Below are 18486 nucleotides of genomic sequence, written 5' to 3' on the forward strand. Positions count from 1 at the left end.
CATTCTATTATCTTTGCTGAGAAAATCCTAAATGGCATCGTGAAGAGTCCAATACAACTGAACAATAGCAACCAGAGTTCTCTACTGGAACTTTAAGTAATAGTTCTCCAATATTCATGTTTTTCTTTTGTATATGTTCTAAGAGCCTCATGAATTTAAAATATTTTTACCTCTAGCAAGAATGGGTCCTAGTAGATTGTGCCCCAAAATTTGTATTCTCAATGGTCTTTTGAAAACAGAAACTTAAACTTATTAAATATATGGAACTAGACTATACATTGGTCTCATCAGGAACATTTTAGCTCAAAGACAAGTCATTGTTCATCAAAATAGAACATGATCAGTCAAATAACTATTTTATATAGGGAATTTCACTTTAACATCTTCTAATGGACAATTTACAACATATTCAGGCAGAGATAATAAGGGAACAACAAAAATAAATAGGATTAAGTTCTATGAGTAGGCAAGCTGCATATAGAGGTTGAATGAATGGAGGCTACAACTTTCTTTTTTTTTTTTTTTTTACCGAGGCAATTGGGGTTAAGTGACTTGCCCAGGGTCACACAGCTAGTAAGTGTTAAGTGTCTGACTCCGGATTTGAACTCTGGTACTCCTGACTCCAGGGCTGGTGCTCTAATCCACTGCGCCACCTAGCTGCCCCCGGGCTACAACTTTCAAGGAAAATATCTCCAGGTAGAGTAGTCAGAGCAGTCAGGGTCTGCTTGGACAGACAGATCTCAGAAATAGTACTTTCTGAATGTCGAAAGCATAAAAGAAAGAGAAGTGAATATGACCTACAGCCTTCAATGTCAATTCACATACTGAGTCTGTCTCTTTGAAGACAATTCCCGTCTTCAAGATGAGAGATGCAACCTGCACCCCTCCCTTGACCATGACTTAAAAATAAAAACAAACAAAATCCCCTAAAATCTATCTCTGGGCTTAGGGGTTTCCCCTTTAAATTGTGGAACTGGATCAGATGGTCACCAATTTAGAGCTGGAAGGGAGCTAAGATGTCAAACAATTCAATAGAGACCCGTTAGAAGGACGTGGGTTGAGGGTGGTTCTAGCATATCTCTTTTGGTTTCATCTTAGTCTTGCTAATGTTTATTTCTTCTCTACTTAAGCAAGTCAGCTTGCTGTTCAAAAATAATCTCAGGGAGATAGAAGCAGGGAGATGGAGACTCTGAGGAGACTCTTGTGCACTGTGTTCTGTCTAGAAATTGTAGGCTGTCTTTGTAGTTTCTTTTGATCATATTTTGACCCTGGGTACATATTGGTCCCAGGACTGTTAATTCATAAAATATGGTTTTTTAGGCCAAATAAGGATTTAGTAGGTCTCTGATCAGGTTGGAGGTGTTCCTCTCAAAGGAGGAAAACAATGGGGTCTTAAGAGAATTCCCATCCCTCCCTTTCTAAGGTCTTTTCTCTCATCCTTTGTTCTGTTATAGCTATACAAGACAGCTATCTGGAATTAATTTAAACATCAGATTAAACCCCTCAAAACCGTCACTTAGATTTCATGATGTCTTAGGAACCCTTCGGTAAACCATATATGCCAAAGGCCTTAACACCTTATTACATGAACTAGCCACTCCTCTGCAAAAGCCCCCCAGAGCATGGGGCAAAAAAAGAGTAGATTTTGGGGGTGGCAAGGTGGCACAGTGGATTCAGGAGTACCTGAGTTCAAATTTGGCCTCGGACACTTGACACTTACTGGCTGTGTGACCCTGGGTAAGTCACTTAAGCCCCATTGCCATGCTAAAACAAAACAAAACAAAACAAAAAAAGAGTAGATTTTGATGAATACAAAGGAAGTCAGGAAAAATCTAGGGCTTAGAAGTGTTGTGATCTGGTCAGTCATGAGCCAGCATCCTGAAAGGAGACTATGGAAAGCTCTAAGAGGAAAGAAAGGCAGAAAAGGGGGAAGTGATGAACCTTGGAGATGATTTGGCTACTGTACCATTTTGCCTCATATACAGTTCATTAGAGACCTTAGGAGAGATTATGATCCTGTACTTAATTTATATGAGAAGCTTTGAAGGCCTAGCACAGGCCCTGGGTTTTGCATAAACTAGGTGTGGAATTAGATTCTGGGTATTTCTTTAGGCATAATGTATACTAGGAAACTGCCCTTTCGATAATGCAAGGAGAATTGACACTTTTTTGTTCTTACCCTGACACTTTCTCCAAATGTTAATGGACAATTGACAACAAAGCCAGATCAGTATCTTCAGCAGCTCACAGGGGTGGACTGGATTATCTCTTGGATACTTTTTCTTTCCTGAACTTGGAAACATCTGCTAGTCTTTTATTCACCCTCTCTAAATTTGGCAAAACAAGGTACTGTTTGAAGGCTTCAAGGAATTTGCTATATTCATCCTTTAATTTGATTAAGCTTGGACTTAAAAGGGTCTGTATGATTTGCAAAAACCCAAACTTTGTTAAGCCTTTAAAGAATTTTGAAATGCAAATATAAAAAAAAAATCACAATACGGTATAAAGTTCTGTTTATCCAAGAGATTTTTTAGTCATTTCCTTTATTCCAGATCTGGCTTTCTAGTATAGAAACTGGAAAGTGAAATTTTCTGTATATGTATATGTAGGTATATACATATATGTATGTGTATGAAAAATACATACACACATGCAAAAACTATATATATTTTAAAATATATTTATATATTTATATTTAATATATTTAATAATATATATATTCTTGCCAATGTAGTTGTAGCATTTCTCTAAAGAGATTCTGCTTTCCTTAAATTCCCTGTTTTCTCGAAGCATTCCTCCTCATCCCCATAGTAGTAGTAGTAGTAGTAGTAGTGGTGGTGGTGGTGCCAGTGGTAGTAGTGGTTGTGGTGGTGGTATTGGTAGTAGTGGTAGTAGTAAAATAGCTAACAGTTCTGTAGTGCTTACTGTGTTCTAGGCACTATACTAAGCACTTTGTAATTATTATCTCATTTATTCCTCACAGCAATCCTGGGAGGTAGGTGCTATTGTTATTCCCATTTTGCATATAAGAAAACAGAGGCAAATGGGTTAAGTGACTTTCTGAATGAAGGTCACTTAGCTATTAAGTGTTGGTGGCCACATTTAAACTCAGGTCTTCCTAACTCCATGCCAGGTGCTCTATCCAGGGTGCTATAAATATTTTTGTACATGTGGGTCCTTTTCCCTTTTTTATCACTTTTTGGGGGGATAAAGACATAATATAGTGGTATTTCTGAGTCGAAGGGTATGGGCAGTTTTATAGCCCTTTGGGCATAGTTCCAAATTGCTCTCTAGAATGGTTGGATCAGTTCACAACTCTACCAACAATGCATTAGTGTTCCAATTTTTTCACAGCTTCTCCAACATTCATTATTTTCCTTTTTTGTCATATTAGCCAATTGGCTAAGTGTGAAGTATGATATGAGGTGACACTTGAAAAAAAGCTTGGGAAGTCATGAGTTGGAAATGAGGAGAGAGAACATTCAAAGCATGGAGACCAGCCAGTGAAAACTCCAAGATAATCAAATGAGATAGCATTTGTAAAAATCACTTAGCACAGTTCCTAGAACATAGTACTGGAACTTCTTGCCCCACTTCAACCTGCCTCACCTTTCCCTTCCTTTCTCCTTCAGAGTCAGCAGTTGCAGTGCTGTGCTTTGAGTATGAAAAAGGAGGTCAGCATCACTGGACCACAAGAATCTGTGAAAGGGCATTAAGCTGTAAAATTGGAAAGGTTGGAAGGGGCCAGGTTATAAAGGACTTTAAAAGCCAAAAAGAGGATTTTATATTTGATCCTGGACTTTATTGAATAGCAAGATCCTATGGTCAGACTTGTGCTTTATTTAGGAAGATAAATTAGACAGTTGACTGGAGGACAGATTGGGGTAGTGAGAGCCTTGAGGAAGGGAGACCAACCAGCAGGCTATTGCAGTAGTCCAGGTATGATACAATAGGTTATATACCTTGTACCAGGGTCAGATGAGAGAAAGATGCTTTGAGATGCAGTACAATGGGGTACAAGAGATAGAATCAGGAAAAACTGGGTTCAAGTCCTGCCTCATAAGCTCATTAGCTTGTGCCCACGAGTAGGTCACTTGGCTGCCCTCTGCCTCAGTTTCCCCATATGTAAAGTGGGATTATATCTGTCATACTTATAGGGTTTTATGAGACTTCAATGACATAAAATATATAAAGTACTTTGCACACTTTAAAGATTCGTGCACTTGTTCATCAAGTGCATATTAAGCACAAATTTTGTGTCTGACACTGAGGAAATTAAAATACACAAATAAAACAATACTTGTTCTCAAGGAGTTTGCATTTTATTGGGAGCAAATGTTAATTATATTAAAAAATCAGTCGCACATATATTATTTCATTTGATTCTCATAAACCTCCTCCTCCTCCTCCCATCACCACCACCACCACCACCACCACCACCACTACTACTACTACTACTACTAGCATTATATGCCAAACTGTGTGCTGAGTGTCATATAAATATTATTTCATTTGATCCTCATAACATCCTTGGAAGGTAGGTGCTATTGTATCCCTCCTTTACAGTTGAGGAAACCTATGCAAACAAACAGTGGCTCAGAGACTTGCTCCAAACCACACAGCTAGTAAGTGTCTAAGGCTGGATTTGAACTCATGCCTTTCTGACTTCACATCCAGCACTCCCCCTACTATACCACCAAGTCACCTCTGTGAAGTACCTCCTTATGAGGTCAGAAGTATTTCCAAGGAGAAATAAAGTTATCCCAATAACCTAACTTCTTCAAGTCAGATGTGAGCCATCACAGTATCTATTAATGTTACATGGAACTTAGGCAGCTTGATGGCTCAGTGGATAGAGCTCTGGGCCTCGAGTCAGGAAGACCTGAGTTCAAATCCAGCCTCAGACACTTACTGGGAGCCTCAGCAAGTCATAAAACTTTGTCTGCCTCAGGCTCACACGGTTGTTGTGATAACATATATAAGCACTTTATATACCTAAAGAGCCATATAGAGCAGCTAGGTGGCACAGTGGATAAAGCACCAGCCCTGGGTTCAGGAGGACCTGAGTTCAAAGCTGGCCTCAGACACTTGACACTCATGAGCTGTGTGACCCTGGGCAAGTCACTTAACCCTCATTGCCCCGAGAAAACAAAACAAAAAAATCTTACATGGAACATTTTGTGGATGCTCCAGGGACCTCAGGTGGCAACCTGGGGTCATAGTATTAAATAGGAAATGCCAGAATTTGGCGGCATAAAGAAAGTCTTTTCAATGGGAGATGTATATGTATGTGTGTATGTATGTACATACATAACTGAAAGCATTTAATGAAATATGATTGAGAAGTAGCAATGACTTCCATTGGGAATAAATATTTTCTCCACCTATCCTCACTCAATTTCTACTCCTAGTATGTCTCCTGGGAACCTTAGGCTCAGATTCCAATCGATCTCTGTTTCTCCAACCCAGCCAGAGAAAGAATTCACTCCTCATTCACAGGAAGCTTTAAGGGAAATTCTCCACAATTCATGGCACTGGTATTCTTGGTGAGACCTAAGCATGATCACATAAACCTTGGCCAAACTTGCACCTAGCTTCCTGTGTCTGGCTGGCTCACTGCTTGGAGTTCCATTCTTTTTTTGAAGATTTCTAGTCATAGGAAACTCCCTCATTCACAAGTTGGCCCATCCCATAATTGTTAGGAAGTTTGTCCTTGTATTGAATCAAAATAGGTCTCCTAGTAATGTCTACCCACTAATTGGTGATAATTTTGCCCTATTCTCATTCTTATTTCACATGTCAACCTGCAAATATTTGAAAATAGCAACAATATCTCCTGTCTCTTATATTCCCCCTATATTGCACGAGTTCTTTCACTATTCTGATTATCCTTAGTGCCACTCCCTACTTTGCAATGTCCCTTCTGAAATGTAGAAGAAGCAGAACCGAAACCAAATAGATAACAACACCACCAAAAAAATTCTTTGACATTGAAAAGGTAGCAAGAATCTAAGATGGTCCTTTTATACCAATGGGTGAAATTTACTTCTCAGGCCAGATGAGGGCACTCCTGACTTCTCAAAAAAAACTGAATACCAAAATTAAGTAGTTAAAATGGTAAGGAAAAGAAATTCCTACAATAACTGCTGGTTATAAGTCTCAAATTTGTAATTTGTCTGCTTGATTAGTTTCTATCTGTGGGGTTTTTTTTTCCTTTTGATTTTCCTTTTGGATAATAGCTTGGGTAGAACCTGTTAAGCACACAGGACAAAGTCATCTATTTAACCCACCTCATTTAACAATCAGGTGAAATGTAGACTAATTTAAATTAAATTTAATTTGCCTTAGTATGTCTTAATTAGAAGCAGGGTTATTGGGGAAGGAAATGCAAGTAACTTTATTTTCTAATTTAAATTACTCTATGGTTCACCTGAGTGTTAAATGAGGTGTTGTAAATGACTGCTTTTGTCTTACATGATTAAGAAGTTATCCCAAAGACTCAGTAAACTCTTAAAAGCTTCGTTGTTTAGTCAGAGTTTATCTTAACCTTTGGCCATCTTCTTTCCTCTGGACAATTCTCCTTTCAACTCCATCCTATTCTGATCTCCATTTGCCCTTTTCAGGTACAATCTATCCTTTGAGGTCATCTCATCATCCTTGGTCCTGGACTGGAGTCTAAATCACATTTATCTAATCCCCTATAATTCCTTTCCTGTTTTGTTCTCCTTGATGAGCGATTTTGCTGAGTCCAAGAATTCTCTCCCAGAACTCTCTCTGAGACGATTCCTTCTTGTGATTCTTGTATTAACTTTCACTGAGTGCAGAATCCCTCCCCTCCCCACTCTTTCCTCACCCCTACCCCAAACTTCTGAGGTTCATAACTTGTTCTCCCTAAACTGATCCTGGACTTCCTTAGACCATGGCAGGAGAGTGTCTTTTGACTCATCTCCCTCCCAGTAACACCTTTCCACAGCTCACTACAATTACACGTCGAGTGAGCAGGTGGTTATTTTTTTTTCTTTCCTTTAGCACAGGTTTCTTGCAGCTTAATTAAGAACATATTAAATGTGCAAAATACTCTAGTAATGTGAATCTTGAAGAGCGATGAATATGAGATCACTGATGCAAAAGTGAATTGATCAACCAAGCCAGTAGTCATCACTGTAATCAATTTACTCATCCATAAAATGAGAGAATTGGAGGAAAGAATCTCTAAGGTCCTTTCCAGTTTGAGATCTATGATGCTATGAAGCATTGCTGCCTCAGCTGACTGGTTATTTGAAGCTGTGCTGATTGGCACCAAAACAATGATGGGAGCTGTATGATTCCCTTTGATTTGGGGACCACACAGACCCACTTTTAGTAAGGTGAAACTTGCTGTGCTTGAGTGTGCAGAATTATATCCTAGTGTCTTAAAGGAATTAAACCAATTTCTATGGATGACTATGGAAGGAGGGAGCATAATATAGAAAGGACACTACACAGGAGTCCGGAGACCTGATTTCTAGTCCCAGCTCTAACACTCTATGGTCTTGGGGAAATCACTTAAACTTTTGAGCTCTGATTTTTTTATTAAAAAAAAAAGAGTGGGTATCTGCATGGGGGATAGGAGGTTACAATAAAATTTAGTTCTTAATCCTCTTTTGGGGGGGGGTTGTAATGGGTCCCTTTGGAAATCTGGCAAAGTCTATGAACCCTTTCTCAGAGTAATGTTTTAAATGTGTAAGAGAAAACATATAGCATTACAAAGGAAGCCAATTAGAATGAAATAAAGATGTATTTCTCCCCCTTATCTAAGTTCATAGACCCCATGATGTCCTCAGACCCCAGATTAAGAACCTCTTAGATGAATGATATTAAGGACCTTACCATCTACATCTTATGGTTCTATAATGGTAGGTAAGTCACAACTTCTCTAGGCCCCAATTCCTGTATCCTTAAAAAGAGGGGTAGACCTAGGCATAACATTTCTCCTAGCTCTACACTTTTAGGATTCTCAAAATCTGAGTCTTACTTTGATCCACATTCCCTTTGATAAATAGTTGCTGGATTCTTCCTCCCCTCCCACCATTTCAATCCCCTATGGTCAGGACAATTCTTCTTAGCAATCAGCATGCCACCTTAATCTTGATTGGGTTTCCCTTTCTCCCTTGGATTTCCTTACTGTAATGGCGCAGCCTTGCCCTGCATTTAGTTACTATATAGATCTCAGCATCCCCTAGGTCACCAATGTCCAGAGCCTTTTTTCTCCTGTCTCTTTTCTTTGACTGACCTTGTGCCCAATCCTAGTCTTAGTTCCCTAGCCTCTGTTTCCATGAACATCTAGTTGAATAGCCTAGGATGAATTATTTCCCACCTAATTCAATGGGAGTTATACTGTGAATGAAATTTCCACTAGACTCAGGAAAAACAGAACAGTGCCCACAATAGGTGCTACAGAAAAGGACACTAAAAAAGAATGGAGTAAAGAAAACAAAATTCACTTCATGTAACCTATCTCACATTAACCCTTATTCCACAATGTTGGAGCAGTATGGTGCAGTAGAAAACACCTGGGTTTTGAGTGAAGCAGGATGCAACTTTCATCGCTATCTGTATTATCTAGGGCAAATCACTTAAGCTCTCTGGGTTTCAGTTCCTTCATTGGTAAAATGAATGAACTGAAGTAGATCCCCTCTACTTATAAGATATTAATCCCATGCCTCTCTCTTATCAAAAGTTTTAGTGTGTCTTGGGTTTTGGTAGACACCCTCTTAGGTAGCAGTATTTGTTGGAAAGTATCCTGATATCTGATCAAGAACAAACACCACCTAAAGCAGTACTTAGATCTCAGTGATGCCCTGTAACTTAATTATATTTATAAGATAACAATTTGGATTATTGCTTAATTCTTTTGAGGTTTTTTTTTTTTTAAATGCTTCTAATATATATTTGTATGATTGATAAGCAAAGTGCCTTATACATGATGTTAGGCAATGAAATACATAGTGGAAGGCATCTATCTGTCAACTAGATGAATGTACACAGTAGGTATCTAATAAATATTTGTTAGATTGGATAGGAATGAAGGGGAATCTAATTTCAATTGCTTCTTTATTAAGGTTCTGAGACATTGCAGGTTCTTCTTGCCACAAGGTGGCAGTACAACATAAATTTCAATTTCTAATGTCTAGATCCCATATATATATATATATATATGCAAACTATCTCTTATCACATTTCCAACCTCAGTCATCTGATTATGGAGATTATTTTTATCTGAGTCATAGTTAAATGCATATTGTATCTTGTTAGCTGTTTATATTTAAGCTAATTTCCTAGCACATTTTACCCTTTAAGTTACTTGTGGTTTTGAGTAAGAGTCATACCCCCCCCCCATAAAACTTTTGAGGTGTTACAGGCACTTGGAATGTTCAGCTGTTATTTCATGTGGCTTGCCTATTCTATTTGCGTGTAAACTTATTGCTTCCCTTTTAGGCCATTTTCAAACTGGATTTGTGGGAAAGAGAAAAATGTTTCATTGAACTATTCCCACAACATATTTTAATGAACTTTGGTTTTACTTATAGTTCTCGACCCCATAAATTTTATTTACATTGATATTGTAACCATGCTGTAACCACAACCCCAGATTTGACAGTATTTCCAAGAACTGATACAGAGTTCATATGAAATCAGTGTTATCTATATACAGCGCAAAGTATTTTACAGCTAATTAATTGCATTCTTTTTTGGAATCAATGTAAGCAGCCAAATTAAGAAATGGTAATTTAGTTCTCTCCTTCCTAACTTTCCCTCTCCCCAAAATCCATTTTGGAGATTACATTCCAGAAATCAATACTGAATAGATCCTGGCAACTTTGTTATCCAAGTGTCCTAATTTAAAAAGCAAATGAGCAATATTTGCATTTAACATCAGTTCCCGCCTCCCCCTTCCCTCCCCCTTTCCTTCTAGGTTGGGGTAAGGATCATTACAGGTGCAGGTATTTACTTACTAGTAGTATTCATTATGTTACAAGTTTTTTTTTTTAACTGGTTATATTTATAACACTTGATAGCTATATAATCAAACAAGCTGTTTTATAGGCCATAATTTGTGCCCTAAATAGTAAATGAAGAAAGTTTGGTTGCAGTGCTTTGTTGAAAATTTGTTGATGCATTTCTTGTCGTTGAAAGAAAAGTCTTGTCATAATGAAAAACCAACATGCTAACCAGTATTTTTCTGGCATCCCTCTCCCCTTCCCCTGAACAGAAGGTAAAAGCCCCCTTTGAACTGTATGGATTTTACTCTAGTCCACCACTGACAATGCTTCATAGTTCAGAACTTACTTGTGTACATACAATAGATGATAATCACCCCCATTGAATACATGCTGACCACTTATTGGTACCTAAGTTACAAATGGCAATTGTTTAATAAATTGCTGGGGAGGTATTTTACAACTTCCCTCAACTTGAAGATAGGTGTGGGAGTAATCTAACCTAGCTTTTCAGCTTGTGTTCTAAACAGAAATCCAAGGCTAACTCTGGGAGGATGTTTCAAAAATATTACTGCCAGCTCTTATGTGTGATAGTCCTGATACAAAACTAACTTAAGGGTCATTTGCTAACCCAAAGACCTGTGGAAAAAAGCTCTGATGTCGTTCATATTTTAAAAGATTTAAGACAACTGGAAATTCCTATTATGGGAAGTAAAGGGAAAAATATCTTTAGGGGATGCAAGAAACAAGTCTTAGCTCAATGGAGGTTTTCCCACAAATGATGATTGATGCCTATGTCATTAGCAGGGTAGCTGCCCATCTCTTATCTTGATTGACAGGTTAATAAGGGACCTGGGGCTATCTTTTCAGTGCTAACACACAAGCTTACCAATTACTTTTACATTATTGCTAATCTGACAGAAAAATAACAAGCATGAGGCATAAAAATATCTGAAAAGAAGAAATGTCTGATGAAGAAGCTTTTACTTCCGGTGCCTTAAAAGACTGCAGTTCAGAAAATTTGCTAGAATTTAGTCAATAGATTTTAGACACAGGATTTTTTTTTTAAGAAAAAACTTGTAGTTTATAATAGTTCACTGGTTCAATTAGGAGTGAAAAAGAAGGGAGTTTTGTAATGCAATTGTCCAGCAAAGGAAAACGCTTTAAATTGGGGGATTATGTGAACAGACCACCTGTAGGGCATTCATAGCTCTTTTCTATAATGCTTCAACCCATGCCTTGCTGCCTGTAGTCTGGCTAACAATGCAGGGAAAATCTGTTTAAAAGGCTGCTCTCCCTTTTCCCTCTGGTGTTCACTAACTGTTACAAGTCTTCCTCTCTCTCTCTCTCTCTCTCTCTCTCCCCCTCTCCCTCTTTTTTTTTTTTTTTAAGCAAAAGTCCCACATGCCCTTAATTGAAGAACTTTAAGGCTCCATGGTGGCCAATTGGTCTGCAACAAGAGGAACACGACAGCAGGGAAAGAAACTTCAGACTATACATCACATTTGGAGAGGAGAAAAGATCAAAGTTTTTCAAACTCAAAAGACCAAGTTCCCTACAGATTAACCCTATTCATTTAGCTCCTCTTAAAGGAATGATGTGCTGAGCCACTGGGCAGACAGGTAAAAAGTTCAACAATTGCCAAAGCATTCTTCTGCTAATTCAACAGCCTTCTGCTCAAATAAATTAGCTTAGTCTTGACAGAGGAACAATACCTTTTCTCTTAGAAAAGAACCACATTTGATATACACAAGTATGATAGGTTATTAAGATGTTAACCCGTTAGTTTAATCTATTAAAGAGAGCCCGATCCATCTACCACCCCATTTCAAGTGACATACTGTAAAGTGGATCATTGGGTTTTGAAACATTAACCTTCACACTTCAGTAGTCTGTAGCCCTTGGAATACCAGGGGTTTAGAAAATCATAGACAACAGAAATAAAATTGTGGGGATTTTAAGCTTTAGTCATATTTTACAGTATAAATAGCAAAGCCTAAGGGAAATGACTGCCCTGCATGAACTCAGTCTACACACATGTAACTACTGTCACGATTGTCATTCACCAAACAACAGTCTATAGCTATTACAATAAACACTGTCATTTGGAGGGTGCAAAGATTCAGCTTCGATCCCGGCTAAACACCAATAGTTACTTTGCAAACAATTTAGGAATTCAAGTTTCTTAACCAAGGTAATGTTTCTCCAGGCCTCAGAATGGTACACAATATTTTACCATGTGGAAAATTATTTTGTTGCATGATGCTCTTCTTTACCCTTCAGCAAGTAGTTTAAAGAGTAACAGTTTAGAACAGGCAGGGGGAGAGGGCAAGGCTGAAATCATTTATCAAAAGTCATTTTATTGACAAAATAGAATAGCCATATTTGTTCTTACAGGGGTAGCCTCTAAACTTTTTACAAAAAAATGTACAGACAGTATATCTTTTGATATGTACATATTTTACATATTTTTACAAGTTAACAAATAATTATATAAATACATCCTTTAATGTAAGAAACCCGTATTTACTTGGGGTGTATAATTAAGACATGGTTTTGTTTGCTTGTTTGTTTAAGGCATTTGCCTGGTCATTAAGAAAACCCAAACCTTGCAGTCCCATCAGGGATAATCATCCCTCCTTTAGGATGTGTTGATCATAAGTTTATGTAAGAGAGTGAGTGTATGTGTCAGGGGGAAGGAAGACACAGCCCTCAAACAACATGTGCTGCTCTTTGGGTTTCCAGGCTGAGCATATGACCAGGGGTGAAAGCTTCTTGCCTTCCGTTCTAGAGATTGGGCTGAGTCCACCCTTCTTTGCCAACAACAACAACAACAAAAATTAACATTGCCTTGCAGTAAGAGTTCCTTGCATATAAATGGAGGAAAGGGGGGGATGGGGTTTGGGTCTGCGAGTCTTCAATGCCAGGTACATTGTTCTAACCAAATCATTTAAGTCCCGGCTAATGGATACCATTAAGACTTCATTATCATGCTAATAGCAATCAACACGGGGAAGGGGGGTGGGGGTGGGAACTTCAGACAGTCAAAGGTCCCTTCTCCTCGCTTCTTCTCACCCCCGCCTAGTCCTTTTCCGCGAAGTCCTCTCCTTTTGCCCACTGCCGCCCCCCCCCTTCTAGACCTGGGATAATGGCATTTGTTTGGGATAGGACACTGAACTGGCGGTGCCAGATCTCCACGTCAAGCCCGTGCTGACATCGCTGTACATAGAGCCCCCTCCTCCCATTCCTCCGCCTCCCACTCCTCCTCCCCCGCCGCCGCCGCCGCCGCCTCCCCCTCCGCCTCCTCCGCCTCCTCCTCCTCCCCCCCCCTCCTCCGCCCGCGCCCACGGCTGCAGCGGCGGCTCCTCCACCCGGGCCAGCTCCCTTGCTGGCCCAGCAGCAGCGGGTGCACAGGGCCCGCCACGACTCGAGCGTCTTTCCAGACCAGACCCACACGCCCGAGGTGATGCCCACCACGAGGCACATAAAGTACTTGAGCATGAAGACTGCGTAGTCCGGCCGGCGGGCCTGGTCGGGCTGCAGGTCCCGCAGGCAGGGGCAGTTGTGGGTGGCCTCCCAGCGAGGGCGGTTGTGCTGCTCGTAGAAGAGACAAGCTACCACGACAGCGGCGGGCACGGTGTAGAGAACGGTAAAGAGGCCCAGGCGGATCATGAGCTTTTCCAGCTTGTGCGTCTTGGTGGGGCCTCCTTGCTGCTTGATGACTGAACGGATGCGGAAGAGCGACACGAAGCCAGCGAGCAGGAACATGGTGCCGATGAAGAGGTAGATGACCAGCGGCGCCAGCACGAAGCCCCGCAGGTTGTCCAGGCTTTGGTTGCCCACGTAGCAGATGCCGGCCACGGGGTCGCCGTCCACGGAGCTGAGCGCCAGCACCGCGATGGACTTGACGCTGGGCACCAGCCAGGCGGCCAAGTGGAAATACTGCGAGTAGCCGGCGATAGCCTCGTTGCCCCACTTCATGCCCGCCGCCAGGAACCAGGTGAGAGACAGGATCACCCACCAGATGGAGCTGGCCATGCCAAAGAAGTAGACGAGCAGGAAGACCACAGTGCACAGCGCCGGGCCCGTCGTCTCGTAGCGCACGTGCTGCTCCACTGCGCCCAGCTCCTCGTACTCGCCCCGCCCGCCGGGGCCCCCTGCAGCTCCGGCCGCTGCCCCCGCGGCCCCCGCCCCGCCGGCAGCCCCGCCCGCGCCGCCAGCTCCAGTCGCCCCGCCGCTGCACGCCACCTTCTCGTGCCCGGCCACCAGGCGCACCAGGTAGCCCACCGAGACGAAGAGGTAGCAGGCGGAGAGGAAGATGATGGGTCGCTCGGGGTACTTGAAGCGCTCCATGTCGATGAGGAAGGTGGAGACAGTGGCGAAGGTGGAGACGAAGCAGAGCACCGACCAGAGGCCGATCCAAAAAACTGTGAAGGCGCGCTCGTCCTGGCTGAAGAAGGGGTTGTGGCAGGGCAGGGCGCAGTTGGCGATCTGCCCCGTCTTGACTCTGTTATATAGCGGGTGCCGCTCGCTGGACACCGACACCATGGGCGCACGGCACTGGCAGCCAGGCTCGCAGGGGGAGGAGCCGCCGCCAGGGGCCCGGGATTTCCCGCCCCCGCCCCGGGCCGGGGGAACGGCAGCATCCGAGCTCTTGCCGCTGCCGGTGCCCCGGTGCGGGGGCCGGCCCCCCGGGGGCCGGTGGTGTCCGGAGCCCGGGGGCGGCTGCTCGCCGGGCAGAGGCGGCGGCGGCGGCGGCGGGTGGTGGTGGTGCGGCTGGCTGGGCGAGGCGGTGGTGAGGTCGGTGCGGTTGTAGTCCATGCACAGGGTGTCTGGGTTGCCCTGCTCGGGCAGCCGGTCACAGCGCATCCGGTCCGGCCAGGCGAAGCCGTACTGGCGCATGAGCGGGGCGCAGCCGGCCTTGGCTCGCTCGCACACAGAGCGGCAGGGCGGCAGCGGCTTCTTGTAGTCCTCCAGGCAGATCGGCGTGTACATGCTGCACAGGAAGAACTTGAGATCGGGCGAACACTGGATCTCCACCAGGGGCCAGAACTGGTGTACCTCCAGGCCCGCCTCGTCCTGCGTGTCGTGGTTGAACTGGTTGGGCATGTAGGTGTAGTTGTAGCCGATGCCCTTGCACAGGGGCACGGTGATCTCTTGGCACGACAGCTCCTTGGCCGAGGCGGCGGCCGCCCCGCTGGAGCGCTGCAGCAGGGAGAAAGCAGCGATCAGGGAGGTGACTTCCAACAGGTAACTCCACTCCATACTTGGCTCCTCGCACACGGCCCAGTCGGCAGACTCGCACACCTCCGAGTCCTCCAAGTGTCCCTCTCGCCACGCTTACTAGTCCTCCCCAAATCTCTCCCTGCTGCACCGCGGGAGCTGCTGGAGGGGTGGAGAATGGAGAGAAAGAGGGAGGGAGAGGGGAAAAGAGTAGCCTGGCGAGCAAGCCCTGTAGCGAGCGCCTGCCGAGCTTCCCCCGGTACCAGCGGGGGCTGCGCTCCTCTTGCTGGTCCCTCCCCCTGCCCCTCTTCGAAGGTCTCTGGCTTCTCCAGGGAGAAGTGGGCTGTAAATGGAGCTGCCGTTCGCGTCCCCCCTCTTACCTCCCCCGCCAGCGGCTAGTCCCAAGTCTCACAGTCCGGGAAGCTGGATGAGGAAATCAATCCAAACCTCCCTCCCTCCCCCCAGCCCCCCACCCGCCTCAAGTCTCAGTAGCGGCTTCTTTCCCCGGGAGCCAGGGGCGGGGGGGAGAGAAAGCGCCACCCCCGCACTCCCCCCCTCCAAGTCCCACAGCAGTTCCTTTGCGGCTTGGAAAGGAGTAAATCGAGAGGGAGCAAGAAAAGCACTGCAATCCTTCCCGGGGGGGGGGGGGTTCTCTCCCCTCTTACCCCCCCTTAAAAAAATTTCAGGTCCAGTTTCAGTCCGCCCGAAGGAGCGTTTCCAGTCGCAGTCTCATCGTCGTCCTGTTATTGCACTTGCTTTTTTTTTTCTCTTCTTTCGGGCCGCAGCCACTTTTTCTCCGGCTGCTTCTGGGCTGCCCCCGACTTTGCTGAGCACAGAAGGTGCTGTGGCCGCAAGTTTCGCCTCTGCTCCCCGTGATGCAAAGTCAAGATGGCTGAGCAAATATATAGTAAACTCCCCGGGTCCCGATAGTAGCCGTTCCAGCTCTCGCTGCCCCTTAAGAACACCTCAAGATCCGCAAACAAATCTCCTCTCCTAAAAGCTGAGCCTCCAAGTAGGGTTTCTCCGGACTGTGCAGCGGCTAGTCAGTCTCTTCTGCAGTAGCTGTAGCTCAGCTCTCCGCCGCCGGGTGCGGGGCAAATGAATCTCCTCCTCCAGGTAAAAGTCGTGGCGGTGCAGCTAGGGGACGCGCCGAGTTGTACGCAGTCAGGCCCCTTGTTAAAAACAAGAAGAAGAAGAAACAAACAAAAACACCTGAGCTTCAGCTTTTTCTTGTGCTGCTGCTATTGCTGCTACTGCTCCTCCTGCTGCTGTCTCCTCCGCGGGAGCAGCGCCCTTTGCACAACTTCCCAGTCTCCAGCCCCCGCTTGCTTCTAGCAGCGGCCTCATGAATATTTATACGAGCTGACTTAGTCTCCGCCTCCTGGGTTAAGTCAGCCTATCTTTCGGAAGAAGGGGCGGAGACCAGGGACTCCCAAGTCTCAACCCCACTTAAGGGGGTTCTCCATGATATCGAGCCTATATGCTTGTAAGACGTACATGCAGACACTTTTGTGATAGGGATCTGGGGAGCTTGGGGGTTGGGTGAGGGTAAGGGGTGGGGAACGGGGGGGGGGGGGTCGGTGTGTGTGCGTCTTTTGCTTGCTGAAGCTGCGGTTTTCCGGAGGAAGCCGAGAATCCGCCTCCTAAACTGCCCTGGAAAAAAAAAAACAAAAAAAATCCGTGCAAACCAAAGTATCCCTCCTTTCTCTTTCGTAGGTAAATCACTGGTTAGCATCTTTCTCTTACTTGGCATACCTGAGGCGTACTGTCTGTCTGCACCTCGATTCCTAGGCTCTGTAGTTTCTGGAAGAGTGTGACCTTGTCCACCCATCTAACAAGTACCAGGTCATTAAACGTTTCATTACCCAGACGTGAATGAAGCTGTGTCAGTGGTCCTGACCCAGCTTCTGCTGTTGCTCTGATATTTTTTGGATAAGGCTGCGGAGTTCTCTGTGCGCTTCCCGCACTCAGAGAGTGAAACAGCCTCAAATGGTAAGTTTTTAGGAAGTTTCAACGGAGTAGAAGGGCCTGGCCAAGTGAGTACAAAGAAGGACTTTGGGGTGGAAAGGGGCTTGACCTGTACCCCTTTACTTTGTGAGAAAGCAGACTTAAAAAAACCCCAAAACTCATGGTCCCAACGGAGTTGCCCTTAGGGATCTTAGAAGTAGATGTAGCATGGGTCACCGCAGGAGTGACCCACGGGTCACAATGATCTGGGAGATTTCACTGGATAGGGCTTCTAGCTGTGGTCCCTGCCATTAAACTGAACTTGGGCAAGTCACAACCTCTTTGGACCTCGGTTTCTTCTTCACTAAAAAATGAGGGAGTTAAACTAGGTAACTGATAGACTGCTTTTCAAAGCAAACATTTCTTTGGGTCATAGGCTACTGAAAATTGGAAGGAATTTAACGAGTGCAGTTTGTATTAGGTGCTGGCTATCCTTGGGGAGGGGAGAAGGGCTTGTAGGGGCAAGTGGGAGCATGTGATTTAGTAGACACTCATTTCTAGAAGGCAGGGTTCAGATTTAGCGCACACCCACCTCTATACCATACATACATACACACACACACACACATAGATACATGCACTTTTAGGTACACACATATTCATGTATGATATTTAGCAACATATATATGTATGTATATGCAAAACTTGAATTACTGTAAAATATTCTATCCCCACCCCCCAGTTCCCAAAACACTTTGTTCCATAAACAAATGGAAACCCTTTGCCTGGTCCTCGATTCCCTATGAATCTCCCACACTGATCCATATTGTGAAACTCCAGTTGCTGAAAGAAACTTTTGGAAGCACATATACATTATACACATACACATCATACCTATATAAGCACACACATCACATGTATAAAGATGCACAGCCTCCTCCTCCTCCGCTTGTCCTCACCCCATCATTTACTGGGATCCTCCAGATTATGGGAGAGGTGAGACTTAACCTCCAGGATGAGCAGGTTGGGATTTAATTTGTGATCTTGGGACATGGGGTAATGGGGACCAGGGTTTCTTTTACCTACCACTTACTATGCTCCAATTAACCCCTCCCCTTGCTAACTCCTCCAACCCACCTTAAGATAAGAGAGCAGGGAGTGGGGTGGAGGGGCAGGCTGCCTGGCAGGTTCATTTACGCTTGTTAGGACGTCCCAGGGGGTTGTCTTACTCCTAGAATGGAGTGTTTATTTTTTAATTGATGTGCTGTTTCATTTAGCGCTTGTATGGAGCTCATGCTGGGGCTGTAATTACTGTAATCTCAGGAACAAGCATTTC

The 18486-nt window shown here is 44.1% G+C and overlaps 1 protein-coding gene across 1 annotated transcript; it reads right to left on the minus strand.

The window, feature by feature from the left end:
• Positions 1-9402: 9402 nt before the first annotated feature.
• FZD8 (frizzled class receptor 8) lies at positions 9403-15648 on the minus strand. Its single transcript, XM_043969187.1, is given in 2 exon segments — positions 9403-13309; positions 13311-15648. Coding segments are annotated over 2 exon segments (2130 nt in total). The 5' UTR covers positions 15246-15648; the 3' UTR covers positions 9403-13114.
• Positions 15649-18486: the final 2838 nt, after the last annotated feature.

The sequence above is a fragment of the Dromiciops gliroides genome, chromosome 5 (genome assembly GCF_019393635.1).
Source record: "Dromiciops gliroides isolate mDroGli1 chromosome 5, mDroGli1.pri, whole genome shotgun sequence".
In the NCBI taxonomy this organism is placed as follows: Eukaryota; Metazoa; Chordata; class Mammalia; order Microbiotheria; family Microbiotheriidae; genus Dromiciops; species Dromiciops gliroides.